At 35.9% G+C, this 18729-nt stretch overlaps 3 protein-coding genes across 3 annotated transcripts in view; 2 read left to right on the forward strand and 1 right to left on the reverse strand.

The window, feature by feature from the left end:
- Window positions 1–767: 767 nt before the first annotated feature.
- LOC116297598 (uncharacterized) lies at window positions 768–10640 on the reverse strand. Its single transcript, XM_089039385.1, has 12 exons — window positions 10502–10640; window positions 9532–9562; window positions 7648–7949; window positions 6936–7074; window positions 5688–6007; window positions 4922–5063; window positions 3997–4250; window positions 3629–3694; window positions 3194–3344; window positions 2391–2600; window positions 1093–1482; window positions 768–1018 (listed from the first exon to the last, which is right to left on the reverse strand). The coding sequence occupies exons 1-12, from the start codon at window positions 10568–10570 to the stop codon at window positions 768–770; spliced, it is 2325 nt and encodes a 774-aa protein (XP_088895511.1). The 5' UTR covers window positions 10571–10640.
- LOC116297595 (uncharacterized) overlaps window positions 5886–18729 on the forward strand; it is a 31889-nt gene continuing 19045 nt past the window's right edge. Inside the window, exons 1-3 of the mRNA XM_031705856.2 lie at window positions 5886–6018; window positions 17049–17717; window positions 18169–18552. Coding sequence (XP_031561716.2) covers window positions 17309–17717; window positions 18169–18552 — 793 coding nt within the window. The 5' untranslated portion in view covers window positions 5886–6018; window positions 17049–17308. The remainder of the gene's footprint in view (window positions 6019–17048; window positions 17718–18168; window positions 18553–18729) is intronic.
- LOC116297599 (uncharacterized) lies at window positions 11995–14102 on the forward strand. The gene has a single exon (XM_031705859.2). It carries the CDS (start codon window positions 12329–12331, stop codon window positions 13349–13351), a length of 1023 nt encoding a protein of 340 aa, XP_031561719.1. The 5' UTR covers window positions 11995–12328; the 3' UTR covers window positions 13352–14102.

Raw genomic sequence — 18729 nt, forward strand, 5'->3', positions numbered from 1 at the left:
ACTCAAGCAGGGCCGTAACCAGGGGGGAGCACATGATGCACGTGCACTCCCCCCCCCAATAAGAGCTTACCGCCGTTTTTTCATTACTACACGGCCACCCCAGACACAAATCGAGTCGTGTAGTTTGCAATAGACTACCGTCAATCAATCACGTTGACGCCATTTACACGCGTTTGGATCAGTGAATTGAGAGCAGAGCTTCGTAGGCGTTTTGTGTTCATTTACACGCGTAAAGAGATGCCTTCTTTTGTCTAAACCTTCTTTTGTTCTTAATTAAACAAAAGAAGGTGAGAAATTCGGGATAAAATCGCATGCACAGTGGAATCGATTCTTAAACTATGAAAAGGCTTATAAATCAAGTTAGGGCATTTTTGATTTTTGACAAATATAATGCGACGTGAGACCGCGATATATTGTCCAGCAGACACACGTTAAATACAGAAAATGACGGCAAACTGCAAATGTCATAGTGAAGGTAAGCCGAATTTTTTGTTTTTCTTTTATTTGAAAAATCGTACCATTACATGAGTGCCATCAGTCAATTGGAATTTAACGAAATTCAAAACAATAGCGAGCAAAAAATTATTTTTGCTATTAAACCTGAGACCCGTACGAGTGCATAAAATTGCAATGGTTTATCAACTGAGTGAAGTCAAATTTGAAGTCTTATTTTAATATAGTCTACCATGCTTTCGTGCTTCTAGAAGGTCTGGCAAAGGCAATAAACCCCAAAACGAGATTTCTTTGAGACGAGGTTTCTTAAGAATTTAAATCTTTATTTCAAAAAAGTAAAAAAACCCGGATTTATATTTCATGTGTTGTGGGAATTCCTCTGATGTTGCGTTGTTCAGTTCACATGCAGTAAGTTTAGCATTGAAGTTGAACGACTGGCAATTGGGATCTATTAAACAAGACCCCATACAAGACAGATCATCAGTTACTGAGAAGAGCTGTTGGCTGATGTGGTGATGCAGTACAAGGTGTTTGGGACTTGCTTGAAACATTCGTTTTGGATTTTCTAGAGGCAAAAAAAGGAACTATAAATTATATGAATTATGTACTAAATATGAATCTGTAAATACATTTTCTTACCATTGGAATTTCTCTCCACACAGTATCTGGCGTTCCAAGACAGGTCGAGTTTCTTAAGCTGGTATATGTAAAACATATAGCAGTTGCGCACATAAATATAGACACTGAAGTGGCAACAGTTGCCATTGCTATGGAAACAGACTTTTCTCTTGACAACCCCATCACTCACAGCTGGTAACTCTCCTTCCATATAGCCTGGAGCAGTAGCACCACAGTGGTTTTGTGCAATACATCTATTGGGAATACGATGGTTACTGTTGCTGCCATAAAACAGATACCAGTCAGTCTCAGAGATGTTGAGGTTATCGCTGGAAGGATTGGATGTAATCTTGGATGTAAGGCGGGAGTCATCAAACAGAGTTTTATACTTTGTACAAATTTCCAAGGTATCTGTGGATTACAAAATACAGGATATAATTATTATGATGTTAAGCTGTGCTACATTTTTCTTTTATTATTACAGTATTATTGCTAGAACCAGAATAAAATAAATTAGAAACTAACATAGTCCCCTTCTTCACAGTTCCCTGTGTCGTCTTGAAAGGTAGCAGTGCCTTTGCATCAAAGTGATACAAACAGAAACTAGAGACATGTGAATAATTGCCTGCTTAGGTGTTAAAAATGGTCTCTATCATTGCAAGCTCATCACTGTTCGTCTTGCTTCAATACAAAGGCATGGCTACCTTTCAAGATGGTGCAGGGAACTGTGAAGGGGAATATTGATGACAAAGGAATGTGATCAATATTGTCCTATCCTCTTATGGAGGTGTTAATAATCATCAATTATTGATGAAAACCCCATAAGGAGTTCTGAAAAAATGTGAGCCCCAGATCATCAGATTAGATTCAAACCCACAAACCCAACATATATAGATTTTGTGTTATCTAAACTAGCTTAGTATAGACTGTATTGGTTAATCCTATTAGCTCGCAGCTTTACATAAGGAATTATATTTTTTATTGTATAATCTGTTTTGTCATGTAAAGGTGCCAAATAAAAAATTGTCATTGTTAACCCTCTGGAAAATAAATTAATATCATTATCAATACTATTATTATCATAAAATTTGAACATCAATTTAAATAAGAAAATATGGGCAATGCAGCCATACAGTATAAAATTTCCATGTACACAAATCAAAAAATCAAATATTTTTTTTATATTCTTATCCTTCTAATTATTATGATTTAATTACTGTTACTGTAACAGTTGTTAGAGTGAAATCTTTAATACCTACTTCTCAATTTCAGATGCACTGTTTTGTTACTTGATCCTAAAGCATTTGTGGCAGTTTAAGTATAGAATCCTTCTTGACTTGGTGTCACTGCTTGGAGATTAAGGTTAGTGTTTGTGGTTCTTGTTTGAATTATGCTTCCTTTGAAGGACCATGTGATAGTAATAAGCAGAGAACCAACTGCTTCACACTGTAGTGTAACATCTTGGTTTTTGAGCGCAAAAACATGAGGACTGGTAACCTGATTTTTGAATACAGGGCTACCAAGAGGTCCTAATAATAAAATTAATAATAATAATAAAATAAATAATAAGAAAATAAGAAAACATACAGACATGTCAAAACTTTAACTAAAAAATATATATTATAGATTAAGTATTTGAATAATTTCATTGATTAATAATTAGTTAAAATTGATAATAATAATAATAATATTAATAATGATAATATCTTTCTTTACCATGATTTAAAAAAAAAAACGATCAGCTGGACACGATAGAACAGCTGGTATGAACTGGTGATCAGCAATATAAAATCTATGAAAATCTTAATAAAATCTATACTAAAATCTGCGATTAAGAACCTAAAAGTACTGTATAAATATAAGAAAGGAGAAAATTAAGTATAATATATACATATATACACAGAAACACAAAAATGCCGCAACCCTCAAAACATTAAGATTAATTGTTAATTGATTATTGCTAAATTTTTGAAGGCAATCAATTTTGTTTCATATTGATATAATTTCCCCCTTTTCCCCTGAGCTCCTTTCAGCTGGTGAAAAATAATAAAATATTTTATACTTCACTTTCCTAGCTAATAGATAAAATGTAAATAAATATATTTTTATAATTTTCTGGTACCTTTTCGACGTCCCAATACTTCTGCCCTCATACCTAGCAGCTCATTTGCTGGAATATATGTCTCGGGATGTATTCTGATATATCGAGCTGTGATATCTCTGTCAAATATCCTTGTCACATACCCAATATCATCTGTATTTGCCTGGAAAGTCTATTAAAATTGTGTAAATCGATTAGAGGATTTTAGTTATATCCATTTTGTAAATCATTGCTTAATTCTACAATCTGATTGGTTAAAATTAATTTGAGCAATAATTGCACTATTTTGCTCATCATATGATATGAGCCAATCATGAGAGAGAAATAACATTTTCTAGTCAAACATATCCATCATGCATTAAACTGTGTTGCTACTATTGCTACTTCCAAATTTTAGCTTTTTTAATGCGAAACTGTCACTTGATCTTCTTCACATAATTTTCATAATTTGGTTACCTTGACAACAGATGATCCAGTATCCTTGTAGAATGTCCAACTTGTGTCATCAAGACTGTAAGATATCTGTAACCAAGAGAATTAAAACACTGAGTGTTCTGCATAGTTCAATATTTAAAAATTGGGAAATTAAAAAAATTAAGAAAATAAAAAAATTTCGGAATATGGAAAATATTAAAAAATTTGATATTAAAAATTTTATTTTTAGAAAAAACTCAAATGTTAATATTGAAATTCCTATTAATACAATAATTAATATTATTATTATTGGTAGGAGTACTATACATTTTATAACAAAGTAAATTATAATTTATAAAAATAATTAAAAAAAGGTTTGTAAAGGTTTTTTTGCAATATGATAAGTGTACCTGGTATGAAGTCACCCATCTTTCGATGCCATTTCCTCTTCCTGTCGTGACAATACCCGTGACAAGCATTGTGTGACCAAAGCCGACTTTAAGCCACTGGCCGGCACCAAGGACTCTAGGTGACCAGCATGTTCCCAGAAGTTGATAGTTTAGTCTTCCTGCACGTGGCGGCACAGCGGCGTTGTATTGGGTCGATGCCGTTATTTGGTTGTTTGGTATTTCTTCGCTTTCCATTCCAAGGGCAGCAGGTGAATCTGAGCCAAAATAGGTGTGATAAGCCACCAATTATTTTGTTGGGGTGGGTAGGGGAGAGCATATATAGTAATAATCCTATTTAGAGTTGGCGAACAAACTAAGTATTAATGCTGGTTTTCAATTTAGCCTATACTAATGCTGTTTATAACGGGATGAGAAATGCAAAAGGGCTTACAAAGTTTTGGAGCGGGGCTAAAATGAAATGACTTGCTTAGATTAAGGAGGCTGGAAAGTGTTTTGTGCCTTCACATTATGAACTAAAAAAATTATTATGGCTATAATATGACAGCAAGTAAACCCGGAAAGCCAAAGACTGTATCAGTGCAGTGCTCGCCTCTGGGGTCCTAGGGTTCGATTCCAAGCCTCGGCATCAGATCTAAGTAGAGTATGTTAGGTCTCTCCCTTAATTCAAGGGGTTTACTCCCTACGCCTGAAAACATGACACGCTAAATCTCAATTTGGTGTGTGAATTAGTCGTGCCCTGATTCCATCAGTTAAGGCTAGGCCTTGCTAAACTGGATGTTCCTGTATAAACATTGACTTAAGTAAAATATAAGATATATGAAGGATGACGTAAAACGTGAGATATTCAAGACCCCGTTCACCAACAGTGCAGTTATCATTTCCATCCACAAGCCGGATAGTTTATCTCTTGGGTGCCTATACTCACCTCGCCGGAATGAGTATACCTCGACCCTCATTGAGATGTGGTTATTCCATGTGATAGTATCAAATCTAACAAAGCGTGCGTAGATTATAGATGACAACACATGACGCACTACAGTTTCTTTATCTATGTTTCCAGCGAACACCTAGGACGAGAAAATGACAAGACAATGAAACTCCCCCCACCCGGGCTCCTAAAATCACGATGTCGACGGATAGAATATCAATGATGAAACCTGTGGCCCTCATTCCATGATCGAATTGGAATTTAGGAGATGATTTTTGCGGAGGGAGGAAAACCAGAGAACCCGGAAAACCCTCGAAGCACAGGAGAGAACCAACAAACAACTCTACTCATATACAACACCGAACCCGGCGGGACTCACTCGGGTCGCATTGATGAGAGGCGAGCGCTCACACCGCTACGCCACCCGTGCTTCCCCTAAACTAAAATCGAAGGGACGTCAAGGTATACTGCGGACTAGAAAAGAAAACCTTGCAGTGACCACCCTTGTGTCTACACCTTATACTAACCACCTCTCATGATTGTAAATTGCATAAAAAGCGATATGAAATTAAGTCACAACTCATTGTAAAGCGCTTTTGATTATATCCATATAGAAAGGGCACTATATAAATCATAAATCATTATCATTATTATCTTATCAACAACGGTGATAATAGAACCTGGAACACTGTATTTCCTTTTTGTCTTAAGATTTGAAAAATCTTAAACTATACTACCTAGTACACAATTATCAGCATCATACCTTTTTAACTCCGTTTTCTTTATATTCAGTCCACAGAGTGTTATCGTTGCTGTACGAAAACGAATAACTAGTTACCCACTGGTTGTGCGACATGTGTCTTCCTTGTGTAGCGATGGCGGTCACAAACTTCATTTGACCTAAGTCAATCTGGAGCCATTGATTGGGGCCGGGGGGCACAGTAGACGCCCAAGCCTGGTATCCCGCATATTTGGTCCATTGTAAGCGACCATACCCGGTTGGGTGATGGCCAGCACTTGATGAAGCTGTTATGGCATTATTTGGGATGTCACCACTCATCATTCCAAGCGGGAGAAGAGGATCTGGAAATAAGGTAAGATAATCCGTAATACATCACTCAAACCGCCCTGTTTTATCATAAGAGTGATCAATAGAAGGTTGCTAATGCTTAGTGGTGTGCCTGTACTTAAACTCAGGGTTCGTACTACGCTAGTCCTTTAAACTCCCTAAAAAGTGCTGCAATTGAAATCTATTTTCATGGGCACTTGACTAAACCCTTGAAAAACGTATATTCTGATAGAAGACCTTGACTGCCACTTTTAAAAAAATTGCAGATGTCACTTTATAAATGAAACTTTGATGGGCCCTTGGTACAAGAACTGATCATGATTAACACTGAAAAATGTGGCAAAATATCACTGATTGAAACTCTTGTAATGCGCCTTAAAATCGGAATTTGGCATATTCTGAATACTCATAAAAATCCTTGGAATCGGTTCAAACCCTAGCTTGTCGGGCTCGAAATAGCAGCATTCCAGTGGCCAAATGGTTGGTCAAATTTTCAGGTTGGGTAGGCAAAAATGACGATGAACTGCCAAATTGATAATAAAGTGGCAGACAAAATTGTTTCCTATTTCGAGCCCTGCCCTTAAACGTTACAGAGGAAGATATCGTTTTTCCTTAACGTATATTTGTGCATCAGGTTATAGAGCTTTAAAGATTTCTTTTTACATTTATTAGATTATTTTCATGTCCGGATTTTTTGTCCAAAGTCTTAATTGTTTCATTTGGAAGTTAAATCATTGAGAATATTTTCGCTTTTTTTTTTTGAGAGGGTAGACATTTAGAATCGGAAATACGTCACAACTTATTAAAAGCTCTATAAGGATCCAACCTCGTTTCCAGGGCCTTTTCTTCTCCCTTGGCAGCGCTTGGAAAAAAGCGAGAAGAGAAGGCCCTGGCAACGAGGTCGTATAAGGACCAAATTGGTCATAAAAAAGGAAGTCTCACCTGCATCACATCCGTACAATTCAGCTCTAATGCACACGTGATTGTACCATGTCTCGGGGATGATGCGAACATATCGGGCAGCGGTAATTATCTTCAGTTTCTGCGTAGCAACCTCTCCACGGTTCGAGTTACCTTCAAACTGGCATGAAATAATATATGGAGGTTATTACACTGCTAGTATGTGAGGATTCAGTTCTTCCCTGGCAGCACCCTTTTTGCAATTTTTTTTCCTATTAGTTGTGTTTTACAGCCGGATAATTTTCTTGTAAAAGCTGCCTAAATTCACGGTTCGAGGGCGAGAAAGAATGCAACTTTCATGATGATAATGTTAATGATAATGATATTGCGTTATAGTGATAGTGATAGTGTAAGCGTTAGTATTAGTGATAGTGATAGTGATAGTGATAGCGATAGCGATAGTGATAGTGATAGCGATAGCGATAGCGATAGCGATAGCGATAGCGATAGCGATAGCGATAGCGATAGCGATAGCGATAGCGATAGCGATAGCGATAGCGATAGCGATAGCGATAGCGATAGCGATAGCGATAGCGATAGCGATAGCGATAGCGATAGTGATAGCGATAGCGATAGTGATAGTGATAGCGATAATGAAATCATTTGGCTTTTTTAAACTAAAATACGCCTTCAAAATTTACGCTCTCGATCAGACTTTCAGTTTTCAAGATGTTCCTGCCAGATTGAAACTCACAATTCTCTTTACTCCTTCCTCTAAGTAAGTTAACCAATGGCCTTCGATTACTGAATATGATAAACTAAAGCTTTTTACAAACTCATCATCATCCGGGTTTCCTTGAATTGCAATCGACTTGATCATCATTACGAGCCCCAAGTCTATCTGAAGGTACTGGTCAGCGTTAGAAACAGCTGCACACCAGGCATGCGTGTTATAGAGGCTTGCTTGATTTGGACCGTAGCTTTGTGGAGGGTATCTGGATGTTGTCGAGGACACGTTAAATTTATAAGATTTTGTGCTGAGTATCTCATTACAATCTAAAAGAAAAAAAAAGGGTCAAATTGCTTACTATCAATCACGTGGCTTTTTTGGATTTGACTCGTGGGGGGCAAACAAGCGGTTGACTGAGGGGCAACTAGCGGATGTTAAGTCAAAACATGTCAAAATAAGCTCTAATAATAATAACAACAACAACAACAATAATAATAATGATAATAATAATAATAATGATAATAATAATGATAATAATAATAATAATATTGTAAGATTGCGGAGAGAACTGTTGAAAAACAAGAAAAATACACGGAACTACATGCAGGCATCAAAAAAGAGTGCAAAAGCTCAAGTGTAAATCAGATTAACATAGTGTTTGACTTTCTCGCAGGACATCACGAACAGCTAAGAAAAGACCTAAGAACAATTACAAATACAGACAGGGAAGTGAACTTTCTTATAGAACGATGTCAGAAATGGATTTTAAGCCAGAACGTTAATATAGTCAAGAAGTTCTATGAATATGCATAAGCTGAAGAAAGGATTGAAAAAAAATGATGAACTTAACCAGCCTAGACTTAGTCCGCTGGTCAATGTAAACATGATATATACAGACAAATAAAACTTGCCATAATAATAATAATAATAAAACAGGATCCGCGCTACTGGTTTTCCATTGTGATTCTATTTCTTTTGTACTTTGCGTTTCCTGTAAAGAACCAAAATGTCCGCTTTTTTATTTACCAAAGAGAAAAGGCCTTCCTTTTCTCATGAAGAGAAAGCATTCCTAAAACCTTCAGCGAGATCAGTTTAAAACATACATTAATCTTCATTGTTTTATAAGAGTATCAACCATAAATCAAAATACAAAGTATGTATATAAGCCGCCGTATTTATATTAGGAAGTATTTTAATTCCACAAACACACAACCACAATATTATGAGGAAAACAAGAGAATATTAAGTATATTCTCTTGAAGGAAAACTAATGCAAATCGTAGCCGGTCTAAAAAACTGTTTTACTAGTGCAAACAAGTTCTATCTTTTTTTAATTTAATTTATTTTTTTAATTTAAACATATTAACTCTCTGTGTTCTCTCTAAGAGCTAAGCTCATCGTGAGAGATTACACAAAACATAATCACAGTGTTTTTGGAGTTTTTAGGAAAAAGAAAAATGAGTTTAACGTATTAGCAAGAGAAAAAACCCCCATATATATATATATATATATATATATATATATATATAGAAAAAGTACAATGGAAAGGAAAATATATCTACAAAATAATTAAATTAAGCGTTCTTTACTCTATACAAATCTTTTGGTGTCTATCAAATATTGTTGGACACTCAAGAACAGTTTTTGATTTTGCTTAAAAGTTAAATGTGGAAAACCACGTAGAAAAAAGTTTACTTTATCAGACTCTGAAGTAAATTGTTGGAAAAGCTGTGAGGAAAGCGAAAGCATATTTAGTAGTTCTATCTAATTGCTTCATATGAAAAAAGAGAGCCTCCTGAACAACAATGCATCTAAAACGCCTTGTTATTCCTACCTATTTACCTCACCGAGCAGGTGCTATATAAATAATAGGATCAATCTGATAATAAGAAATATTGATATACATACCTTCATCTGTTGCCCTCACAACGATCAGTTGCTGTGTTAGATAAAAAATATGGAGTTAGTATCACGAAAAGGAATGAAAAAGAGTTTTTGAAACAGAACGAGAAAAAATTATCTGCAAACATGTTCCATGTTTTGTATAAAAAAGAAGATATTTCAGGGAGTCAAGTCAAGTCAAGTTTATTTCACACACAAAAATTACAATACAAAAATATAGGAATAATTGAATAGAGTTGAACAGTTATGAAAAATACAGAATAAATATTTACAAAGCGAGATCAAGTTTAGTGTGTATGGCTGTTGAAAAAGTATAAACTATCGAGTCAACAGCCAGGGATATTTACTGAAGTGGAGTTACTATCACTAATAGGACAGAAGAAAAGGACGAGAAACTTTATCGACAATTTTTCTTATTAGTTACTCAGGCATATTCTATGTTCTACATAATTAGTTTTTTTTTAGTTTGAACTATGCTGACATTAGCTCATAAGCAAAAACGTAGTTGCTTTATGTTTAATGAGTGAGAAAGAAAAATAAATGAATAAGAAATAAAAAAATAAAAATGAAATAAAATAAGAAATAAAAAAATAAAAAAAGAGGAAAAAATAAAAAAAGGAAGAAAATAATAATCTTTCCAAGAACTTTTCTGTCTAAAAAACCTAAGCCGTAATCGTTATATCTTACTGCAAAGAGTTAATTTTAGTTACATACTTCGGCCAAACCTTAGATAAAAAAGTTCTTAATTGAACTAAATAAAACCAACTTTCATTTGTTCAAAACAAATAAGACTGGCACAGGAGTGCAAAACTGAGGAATTTTATGGACAAGTTCAATAAATTCAAATAAATTAGCATTGAGTTTATGACATAATTGTATTTGTTTTGTAAGTCGTCTTATCTGTGACTTTGTTTCCTCCATTCGAAATTAAACTATGTCAGCAGTATTTAACAAAACAGATGTATTAGACACTGACCTTCAGCATGTAAAGCATGAGTAATGTCTGTAACAATTTAACCGGCATTTCTTGAAGTTTCTTCAACATTACAGGTCTTGCAGTACAGAAATAACGACGAATCTTAGAGCGGGTTACATAGTAATCCCGGCAAACGCCCCATGCAAAATGACTCGTATTTAATCCAGAAGCATAGTGAATGAATCATTTATGACTTGTAAAACCTTTTGTTCACTCAGAATCACTGGTCACTCGACCAATTACAGCTCGAGAAACTCTATTTTCAAGTATAAAATTATACTAATATAAGATATTGGCGGCTATAATTGCCGGAATATATACAGTATACCGTATTGGCCGCCCATCATCGCGAAGCTGTAATTTTGAAAATGTCGGGGAATTATTTTGTCATATTCCACTTGATATTGAATTTAACTTTAGTCAATGGCAACAATTTTGGTTTATGATTTATTTTATTTCCTTTCGAGAAATTTAGAAAATTTTATTATTCTCTAGTTTCACATCCCCATAGTACTTTGCGTCTTTGTGAAAGTAGAGACTTGAGAGTTTGACAAAACAATGACGCAAAGCTGGCTTAAAATCGTCAGTGGCGGATCCAGGATTTTTCAAAGGGGGGTTTCGTTTCTTAAATTGTGTATAATTCTCTTTTGTTTAGTCGATGTTTGACAAAAAAATTGGCTCTAATCACCTAATTTACTATCTAGTAACGGACCAAGCTATAATAACACGACCCAACGCAAAACTACTGATATTTTTTTATTAGAATTTATATAAGACATATTTCTATTACCTAAAAGATCAAACCTTCAAGGGGGGTTCCGTGGACCCCTTCGACCCCCCCTTGATCCGCCACTGAATGTGACATCATTGGAGGCATTTGAGTTCATTGTCATCATTTATAAATTGAAACACCGATTACAATGGGAAATCAAATTTGCTATAACCTTTCTATAAACCCTGAGTAAGACAAATATGTTTTATACAGGATATTTACTGCCCCAGAAAAGTTATATATTTTTTGTTCCTCTTATGACATGACAGTTATTAACATATTGGAAGTATAAACCTTGATATCTCCAAGATGTATCACTCAAATCAAATAAGAATATTTTACCATCCAACTACTCACTTCATGTAGAAACAATACTGAAAATATGTATGTAAAATTAACTATGGTGAAATGATGGGTTGTAAGCATTCCCGAGAGAATCAGAAGACGAAAGCATGGTGGCTTGGAGCGATTAATAATGGATGCTATTAAGGGATGGATAGCCTGCGTAGCGGCCCTCAATACTCAGTGGGTGAGATTCGGAGGGTGAATGGAAAGGGATGGACCATTAGATAATTGGGGGGGGGGGGGGGTCAGGAATTTATGTTGCACGATTGTTTAGTTTAGTTTATTGTCTTTTGTCTTTTAAGCCAATGTAAAACTGATTTACACGGTGACAATAAATTCCGATAGCTATTTATTTTAAACAATCCCTGCACCGCGCACTTTTTTGGTGATCGATATTTCCTTTCTGAAAGGAGAAGTTGCGCGATATTTTTTCGTAGGTGATGTGCTTGCTCGATATATATTTTTTGGATTTACGCAACCCCCTTCTCACCCAATTGTGTAGAAATCTTGACAAACATGGCGACGATGACGTGACGTGCAATATCGAATAATACCAAGACGGATCATCATTTTTGTCAATTACTAGGGCTTGCCTGACATTCTGCTATGCTATGCAACTGTCAGGTGCATCATTTCTCAGACGCGGTCTTGAGAAAGTAAAGGATAGGTACGTAAAGGACTGATTTATTCTATCCACCAACAATCGCATCATGGACGACCTGAATACGAAACGAAATGTAACACTGTGCATTGGAAGTCATCATGACCCTCACATCAATGCTGTAGAAACCAAAGTCAAACTACTTGCTAACGATCTCAAATTTGTTCTTTTCAATCCTCTTCGTAACGACCATTATATTGACATCTCTCTAGAGAATAACAAACCATATAGTTGTGTTATCACTACAGGAGATGAGCAAGTTTCTTCGAATCGTGTACAGAGCGTTTGGTATCGATGGAAGCCAGAGAAATTTTACGACGGAGATTCTATGTACGACACACTAACGAAGGACTTTGCTCTTGAGGAGTGGAAAAATGTGATTCTCTCGCTTGCTGAGTTTGTTTCAGAAGCTGTGTGGATAAACCCACTCTTGAATATTGAACAAATCAAAAGCAAAGCCTTTCAGCTACGACTAGCTCAGGAATGTGGGCTGAAGATCCCTTTGAGTAAAATCACCAATGATGCTGCTTCGGTTCAAAGCCTTTTCTCTAAGCCTACTTTACGAGTCGTCTCCAAACCTCTAACTCCTCTTCTTATACCACCAAACAAACGAATACGTCCAAAAGAAATATCTAAAGAGTACGCCATGGCTTCGTTCTCAAGAATCTCTGTTTTCCCAGGAATTTTTCAGGAAATGATCCCTAATGGTAATAACATTCGTGTAGTGATCGTTGGGGATGTAATATTTGCTACAAGGTCTGCCGGCACGAAAAGTGATTTGGGCAAAGTTGAGCAAGACTCTGAACCGACTACACTACCGAGAAAACCCTGTAAAGTCCCTGAAGTTGTCGAGAATGGTCTTTTGAGCTTTCATAGAAGAGCTGGACTTATTTATGGGGTTTATAATCTTGTAGAATTAGACGATAAGTTATTTTTCCTTGATTGCGATCCTTGTGGAGCTTGGCTCTGTCTGGAGAATGGTCTGGCAAGCGCAGTTTCAGAAGCTGTGGCTAAGACACTTATTGGGGCGAAAACAAAACGAAACAAAATGCCTTGCCTCAAAAAAATTTAAAATCTTTGAAAATCTTTACTTTGTCCCAGCTTCTAGCTAGATTACAAAATGTTGACAGAGGCAAGCAAACGCCAAGTAATGGAAGAAAAATTCTTAGCTTCTCTAAAACATTTTCTGAGTTCGCTATTCCGCCGTCTGCTTCATCAATTTTCTCTATATCTAATTCATTATTATTCTGCGAAGCCCCAAAATCGACAAATTAAACGATTACAGTGTAAAAATTCAGATTATCTCACGGATGTAGGTCAGTTAAAAGCTAAGAGACATACTAGACACTATGGCAAATTTTGGGCATCGCTATACTGATCATATATATTTCCAATTTTCTAAATGTTTCGTTGGGGTGGCGATTACGTTTGGAATGAAAAGATGAAAGCGGCTCGTACTTTGATTAAAATCGAGTTTATATTCCAGTTGAATGGCACAACATCACTGGTCAGCCACAAGAACCCCTACGCTTTGATTAACCAACCAACTGGGAATGCAATTTATGTTGCTCCAATAGGTTGATTGTTTTGTTAATGGAAGCAAAGGTAAAATACAGCTAAAATTAGAATTTCTTATTCTAAGACGAATTTAAAATAATTTGACTGGTTTATCTTATAGCGAGAAGGCTAAAATATTGAACATAAATACTTAATGAACGACTTGAAAGTTGATTGTATGGTTGCAGTCAGGATTCATTGATCTATATTTCAAATGATTTGCCTCTTATTCAAAATAAAAGTTAAATTCTAACTTTTCCTACTGTTATAGCTAGCTAGCTATAATAATAATAATAATAATAATAATAATAATAATAATAATAATAATAATAATAATAATAATAATAATAATAATATGTATAGCACTAAATCCGCTAATTGCTCAAAGCGCTCACTAATAAAAAGTAATAGCTAGGGAAGAAGGAGTTAAAATTCACGCACTGCAACTGAACAACTGTTGTGAAAAAAATCAATTTCTCACCCTTATCGTTTGTCGTTCTTTCATAAGGAAATGAAGTACTTTGCAAAAAAAAAATTTTTTTTTGCTGTGTTTTCAGAACTCAGCCAAGCCTTTGTTACATTGTTTTCAGTTTCAAGAGATGTTTAGTCTCAATAAACAAAAGATCCTGTGAACGCCTTTTAGGGAGTTTCAGCTGTTTCTAATGTTATAATTTGCTCAGAATAACTTCATACTTATTCGTACTTTATTCGGCCTGCATGGGTTTCTTAGCATTCCAGCAATTTAAGACTTTCTCAGTAATATCGAAACTGGTTTAAAGTACTATAAGTATAATATACTATTTAAGGATACTCATGAAGATCGAGGACTTTATTTGGTATAAAGGTCCATGCACGTGACGTACGTAAGGTCAATGGCATTGGACGAAGGCTTATAAATTCATGAGGTTTTGAATAAAAGGTCATTTGAAATGACAATTTCCAAAAGATTGTATACTAAATGTTACAGATCGATGCTTTACTTCTCTCCACCAGCAGAGCATCATTTGTTTAATTAAATATTTCCAGAAATAACTCTTGTTTTAAGTTTTTGGCTGAAGATTGTTCAGGATCTATAGAAGAACCGTTTTTATTTCATTTATGGGTGTTGAGGGTAATACACGGGCATACGTACATGCATTTTATTGATGCTCCTTTGAAAAGGCTTTTCAGCAACAATTAAGGTAATCGAAAATTTAATATATAAATTTATATAAAACGTTGTTAAATGTAAAACTGCTACTACTAATAGATGCGAGAATTCAGAAGCGTGAAATTAAAATGTCTATTTAGATCTTATGTAATTAAAGAGTCTCTTGAAAATTTGGATGTTATCTATGCATTTAAGGTCTTTTGGGAATCCTTTCCAGATTTTTGCTACAGTATAATTAAAAAATAGCTTTTCAGTACTCACTCCATGAACAAACAAACGTTTTAACCAGATTATCAGAATATATCTGCGGAAGAATTATCATCTTTATCTGAAAAGCTTCTATCCTACTTAATTCGTGTTCGAAAAAGAAAGTTTCAATTTTTTTGGCCAAGAAGGTTCAAGAATGGCTTCCCTTCTTCCATCAAACTCACACTAAAAATTTTAGGCAAGGAAATGTTTTTTATAAATCTGATAAATCGGCTCATTCTTTTAAGATTGAAGTCTTAACCTCTTTTACCAGAAAGAAATGAATTTGTTACAAACGTTTGACCAAACAACCTTCTATTTAGATGTCTCTGATTAAAATGGCGAATTTCAGAATTCATACACCGTCTAAAATTCCCTAAGAATCGTGGCTCGTGCTGCAGGTTTCGAGTTGAAAACGTTCCCTCCCATTGAGATATTTTTCATAGCTTCAGTGCAATAGAGCAGTCAGAAAAGTGAAAAGTGTGGGAAACCTGCTTGACTCGCCACTCCCACTACACCGTTAGACCTATCAGCCAAAGTGGTTACAGACCTACTTAAAAGATCGTAATCAATGAATAATTTAAAAAGAGATTTGAAATCAAGTGATGGACTTGAAATTAAAACAGTCATATTCACGAATGTCTTGAGCTGACAAAACATGAAGGGTGTATTGTTCTTGCTGCTTCTTCAAGTGGTTCTTGCATATAGAGGTACGATATTTTCTTTGTTTCATTACTCTGGGTGGACAATCATTAGTTACCACCTACAGCTTATGCTTACAAAATTTTGTCACATATCTCATATGATTGATAGACATTTGGTACACTCACATAAATTTGTTTTAATTGCTAACTGGCATCAACCTTATCAAACACGTTTCCTAGAATCGTGAACAATGTCGTGTTTACTAAATCAGCCGATCAATTCAATATAAATTGAAATTCATCTCGATTTGATTCAAAAGCCATCGGTCACCCCTGCAATAAAACAATTATGACTTTTCTGAAAGCATTTTAACTAATTATGTTTATAAAAAAGGTAGCGTTGTGGAAAAAACATGTGATGAATTGTTTTATTCATTGACTTTTCAACATCGATTTTTATGCCACTCAAATGCCTGCCTTCAGTTCAGATGGTTTCAGACTGGCCTCTTTTTCTAAACGAAAACAAAAGCAGTGAATTATCTTGTACTGATTAAAGTATCAGGATAGTGTAATTAGAGGGAATTTAAGACAGCAAGATGCATTGACAGCTGGCACGTAATGATTTTGAACAATGATTTATATTTCATCCTGAAATTAGCGAAAAAACTATATTTGCTAATTGTTTAATTATTCACGTCACTCTTTAATCTCTGCCTTTCTGTCTTTTAGCCCACCTGCCTGCCTGAAAATAGTCTGGCTGGCTTTGATGGTGACCTACTTCATTCCTCCCTGCTTCTTTTCTCCTTCCTTCCTTCGGCTTCCTTCCTTCCTTCCTCTCTCCCTCGCTTGCTTGCTTGCTTGCTTGCTTGCTTGCTTGCTTGCTTGCTTGCTTGCTTGCTTGCTTGCTTGCTTGCTTGCTTGCTTGCTTGCTTGCTTGCTTGCTTGCTTGCTTGCTTGCTTGCTTGCTTGCTTGCTTGCTTGCTTGCTTGCTTGCTTGCTTGCTTGCTTGCTTGCTTGCTTGCTTGCTTGCTTGCTTGCTTGCTTCCTTCCTTCCTTCCTTCCTTCCTTTCAATCTTTCTTTCTCTCTTCTCTCTCATTCTTTTCTATTCCTTTTTCCTTTCTTTCTATGCACTTCTTCGACACATTAAATTCAGTTATTTCTCATTAAACAGCCGATACCAAGACCCATCACAAACATCACCTTAAGAAACTAAAGAAGCAATATGTTCCTGTATCATATGGCATCATCGACAATGCAGCAAGCATACAGATACCCCTGACTTCACAATCATCAGGTGATGTGTACCCTCATACCGAGAGTTACGAGTTTGTGACCAATGATGTTCAAACCCTGGACGGTAGCTATGCCAACCAACACCCAAGTAGCATCAACCTACCATATCACTTTAACAATGTACAACAAGGCTATGGAATGGAAAACAGAAACCAATATCCGAAACAAAGCCATCAGAATTTAAACAGTGCGGGATTTAGAAATCCCGGTAGCTCATCTGATAGCCAGGGGAAATACCTGCTGGAATATGGTGTTGGTAAATTACATGTCAGCCTAGGAAATAACCAATTAGAGAACAACAAATTACGTCACATCCAGGGACGTCACCAGCCAGCGATTGGTGCCGGTCCAATCCGTTTTCAAAGCGCTAGCCATCATGTAACCGTCCTAAAATATAGCAGTTCCAATGTTCCTTCAAAAAACGACCAAGTTATAAGTGGTCGAAACGGAACATCTCCAGCATTGAAAACCAACAATGTGATTCACAATAGAGTCACCCAAGAGAGGAATGGGTTTGAAAAGACTAGCCAAAATAATCAGCTGCAAGGTATGAATAGTTTTCCGTAATAATTAAAGACAAGTTCTTTCTATGCAGTAAACGCCAGGTCATGTGACCCTTTAGTGCGTAAATAACGAGATTATTTCATTCTCAGTTAGAAAGGTTTTCCTATGGCTCCTTTAGTTTGTGTCGATTCTCACTTACAGTCGAACCTGGCTTATAGCAGTTTTTATGTGGGTGGGAACCGTGACATTGAAATGACTTCCCATTGTTTACATGCGCTTTATCCAATCACAACTCGTAAATACCTGTTAACTGATCCGTAGGAACGGTTGGAGTTTTCCGTATTGTTTCCCACTCATACGAAACCCATTTTAAAACGACACGAAGTTTTAAAATTTCGGATACTCTCTCTTGTCCTCTCGGTGTTCGTATTTAAGGCGTTCCGCTTTGTGTTAAGTGTTACTATCACAGTTCGTATCCAATTTATTTTCGACAGATGTGAAAGAGAACGACGGCATGTTAAGCGACACATTGGTCCAACAGAACATGATCAAGATCGAAGGCAAAGTTACACCAACAAAATACAATGGAGACTGTACAGGATTGGGACTAATGTTCGAAGGTGGTCATGTTAAACTCAGTAGCAAGTCCCTAACGAAGATTCCTGCAAAAGACATGACGTTTTTGGTTTGGATTCGACTACGGACTGTGAATCAAGTAGCTACTATCTTTTCTACCGCTGTTTCTGGTGGTGGTAGACAGATATTAGAATTGAGACCCGCTGAGGGAAGCATGCCGAATGGCCGTCTGAAGTGGACAGTCAATACAGACAAAACAAGTACACTCTTCAGCATAGAGACCGAGAATATCATTCCTTCTGGTAAATATATGGGAAAACTTTATAGCATACACTTTATGCATTTGAAGAAACACTGTTTATTTTTTTAAATCAAATGATTTACCCAATTCGTTAGAGTGCGCGCTATATATTCGTGAAACAATTTCTAGCCATGTACTGCTTAAAAGTATTTAAATGTTCAACTGTTTAGTTGTAAAT

The sequence above is a fragment of the Actinia tenebrosa genome, unplaced genomic scaffold (genome assembly GCF_029948245.1).
Source record: "Actinia tenebrosa isolate PJP-AT-01 unplaced genomic scaffold, QUT_ActTen_1.0 PGA_scaffold6__47_contigs__length_16458017, whole genome shotgun sequence".
Classification (NCBI taxonomy): domain Eukaryota; kingdom Metazoa; phylum Cnidaria; class Anthozoa; order Actiniaria; family Actiniidae; genus Actinia; species Actinia tenebrosa.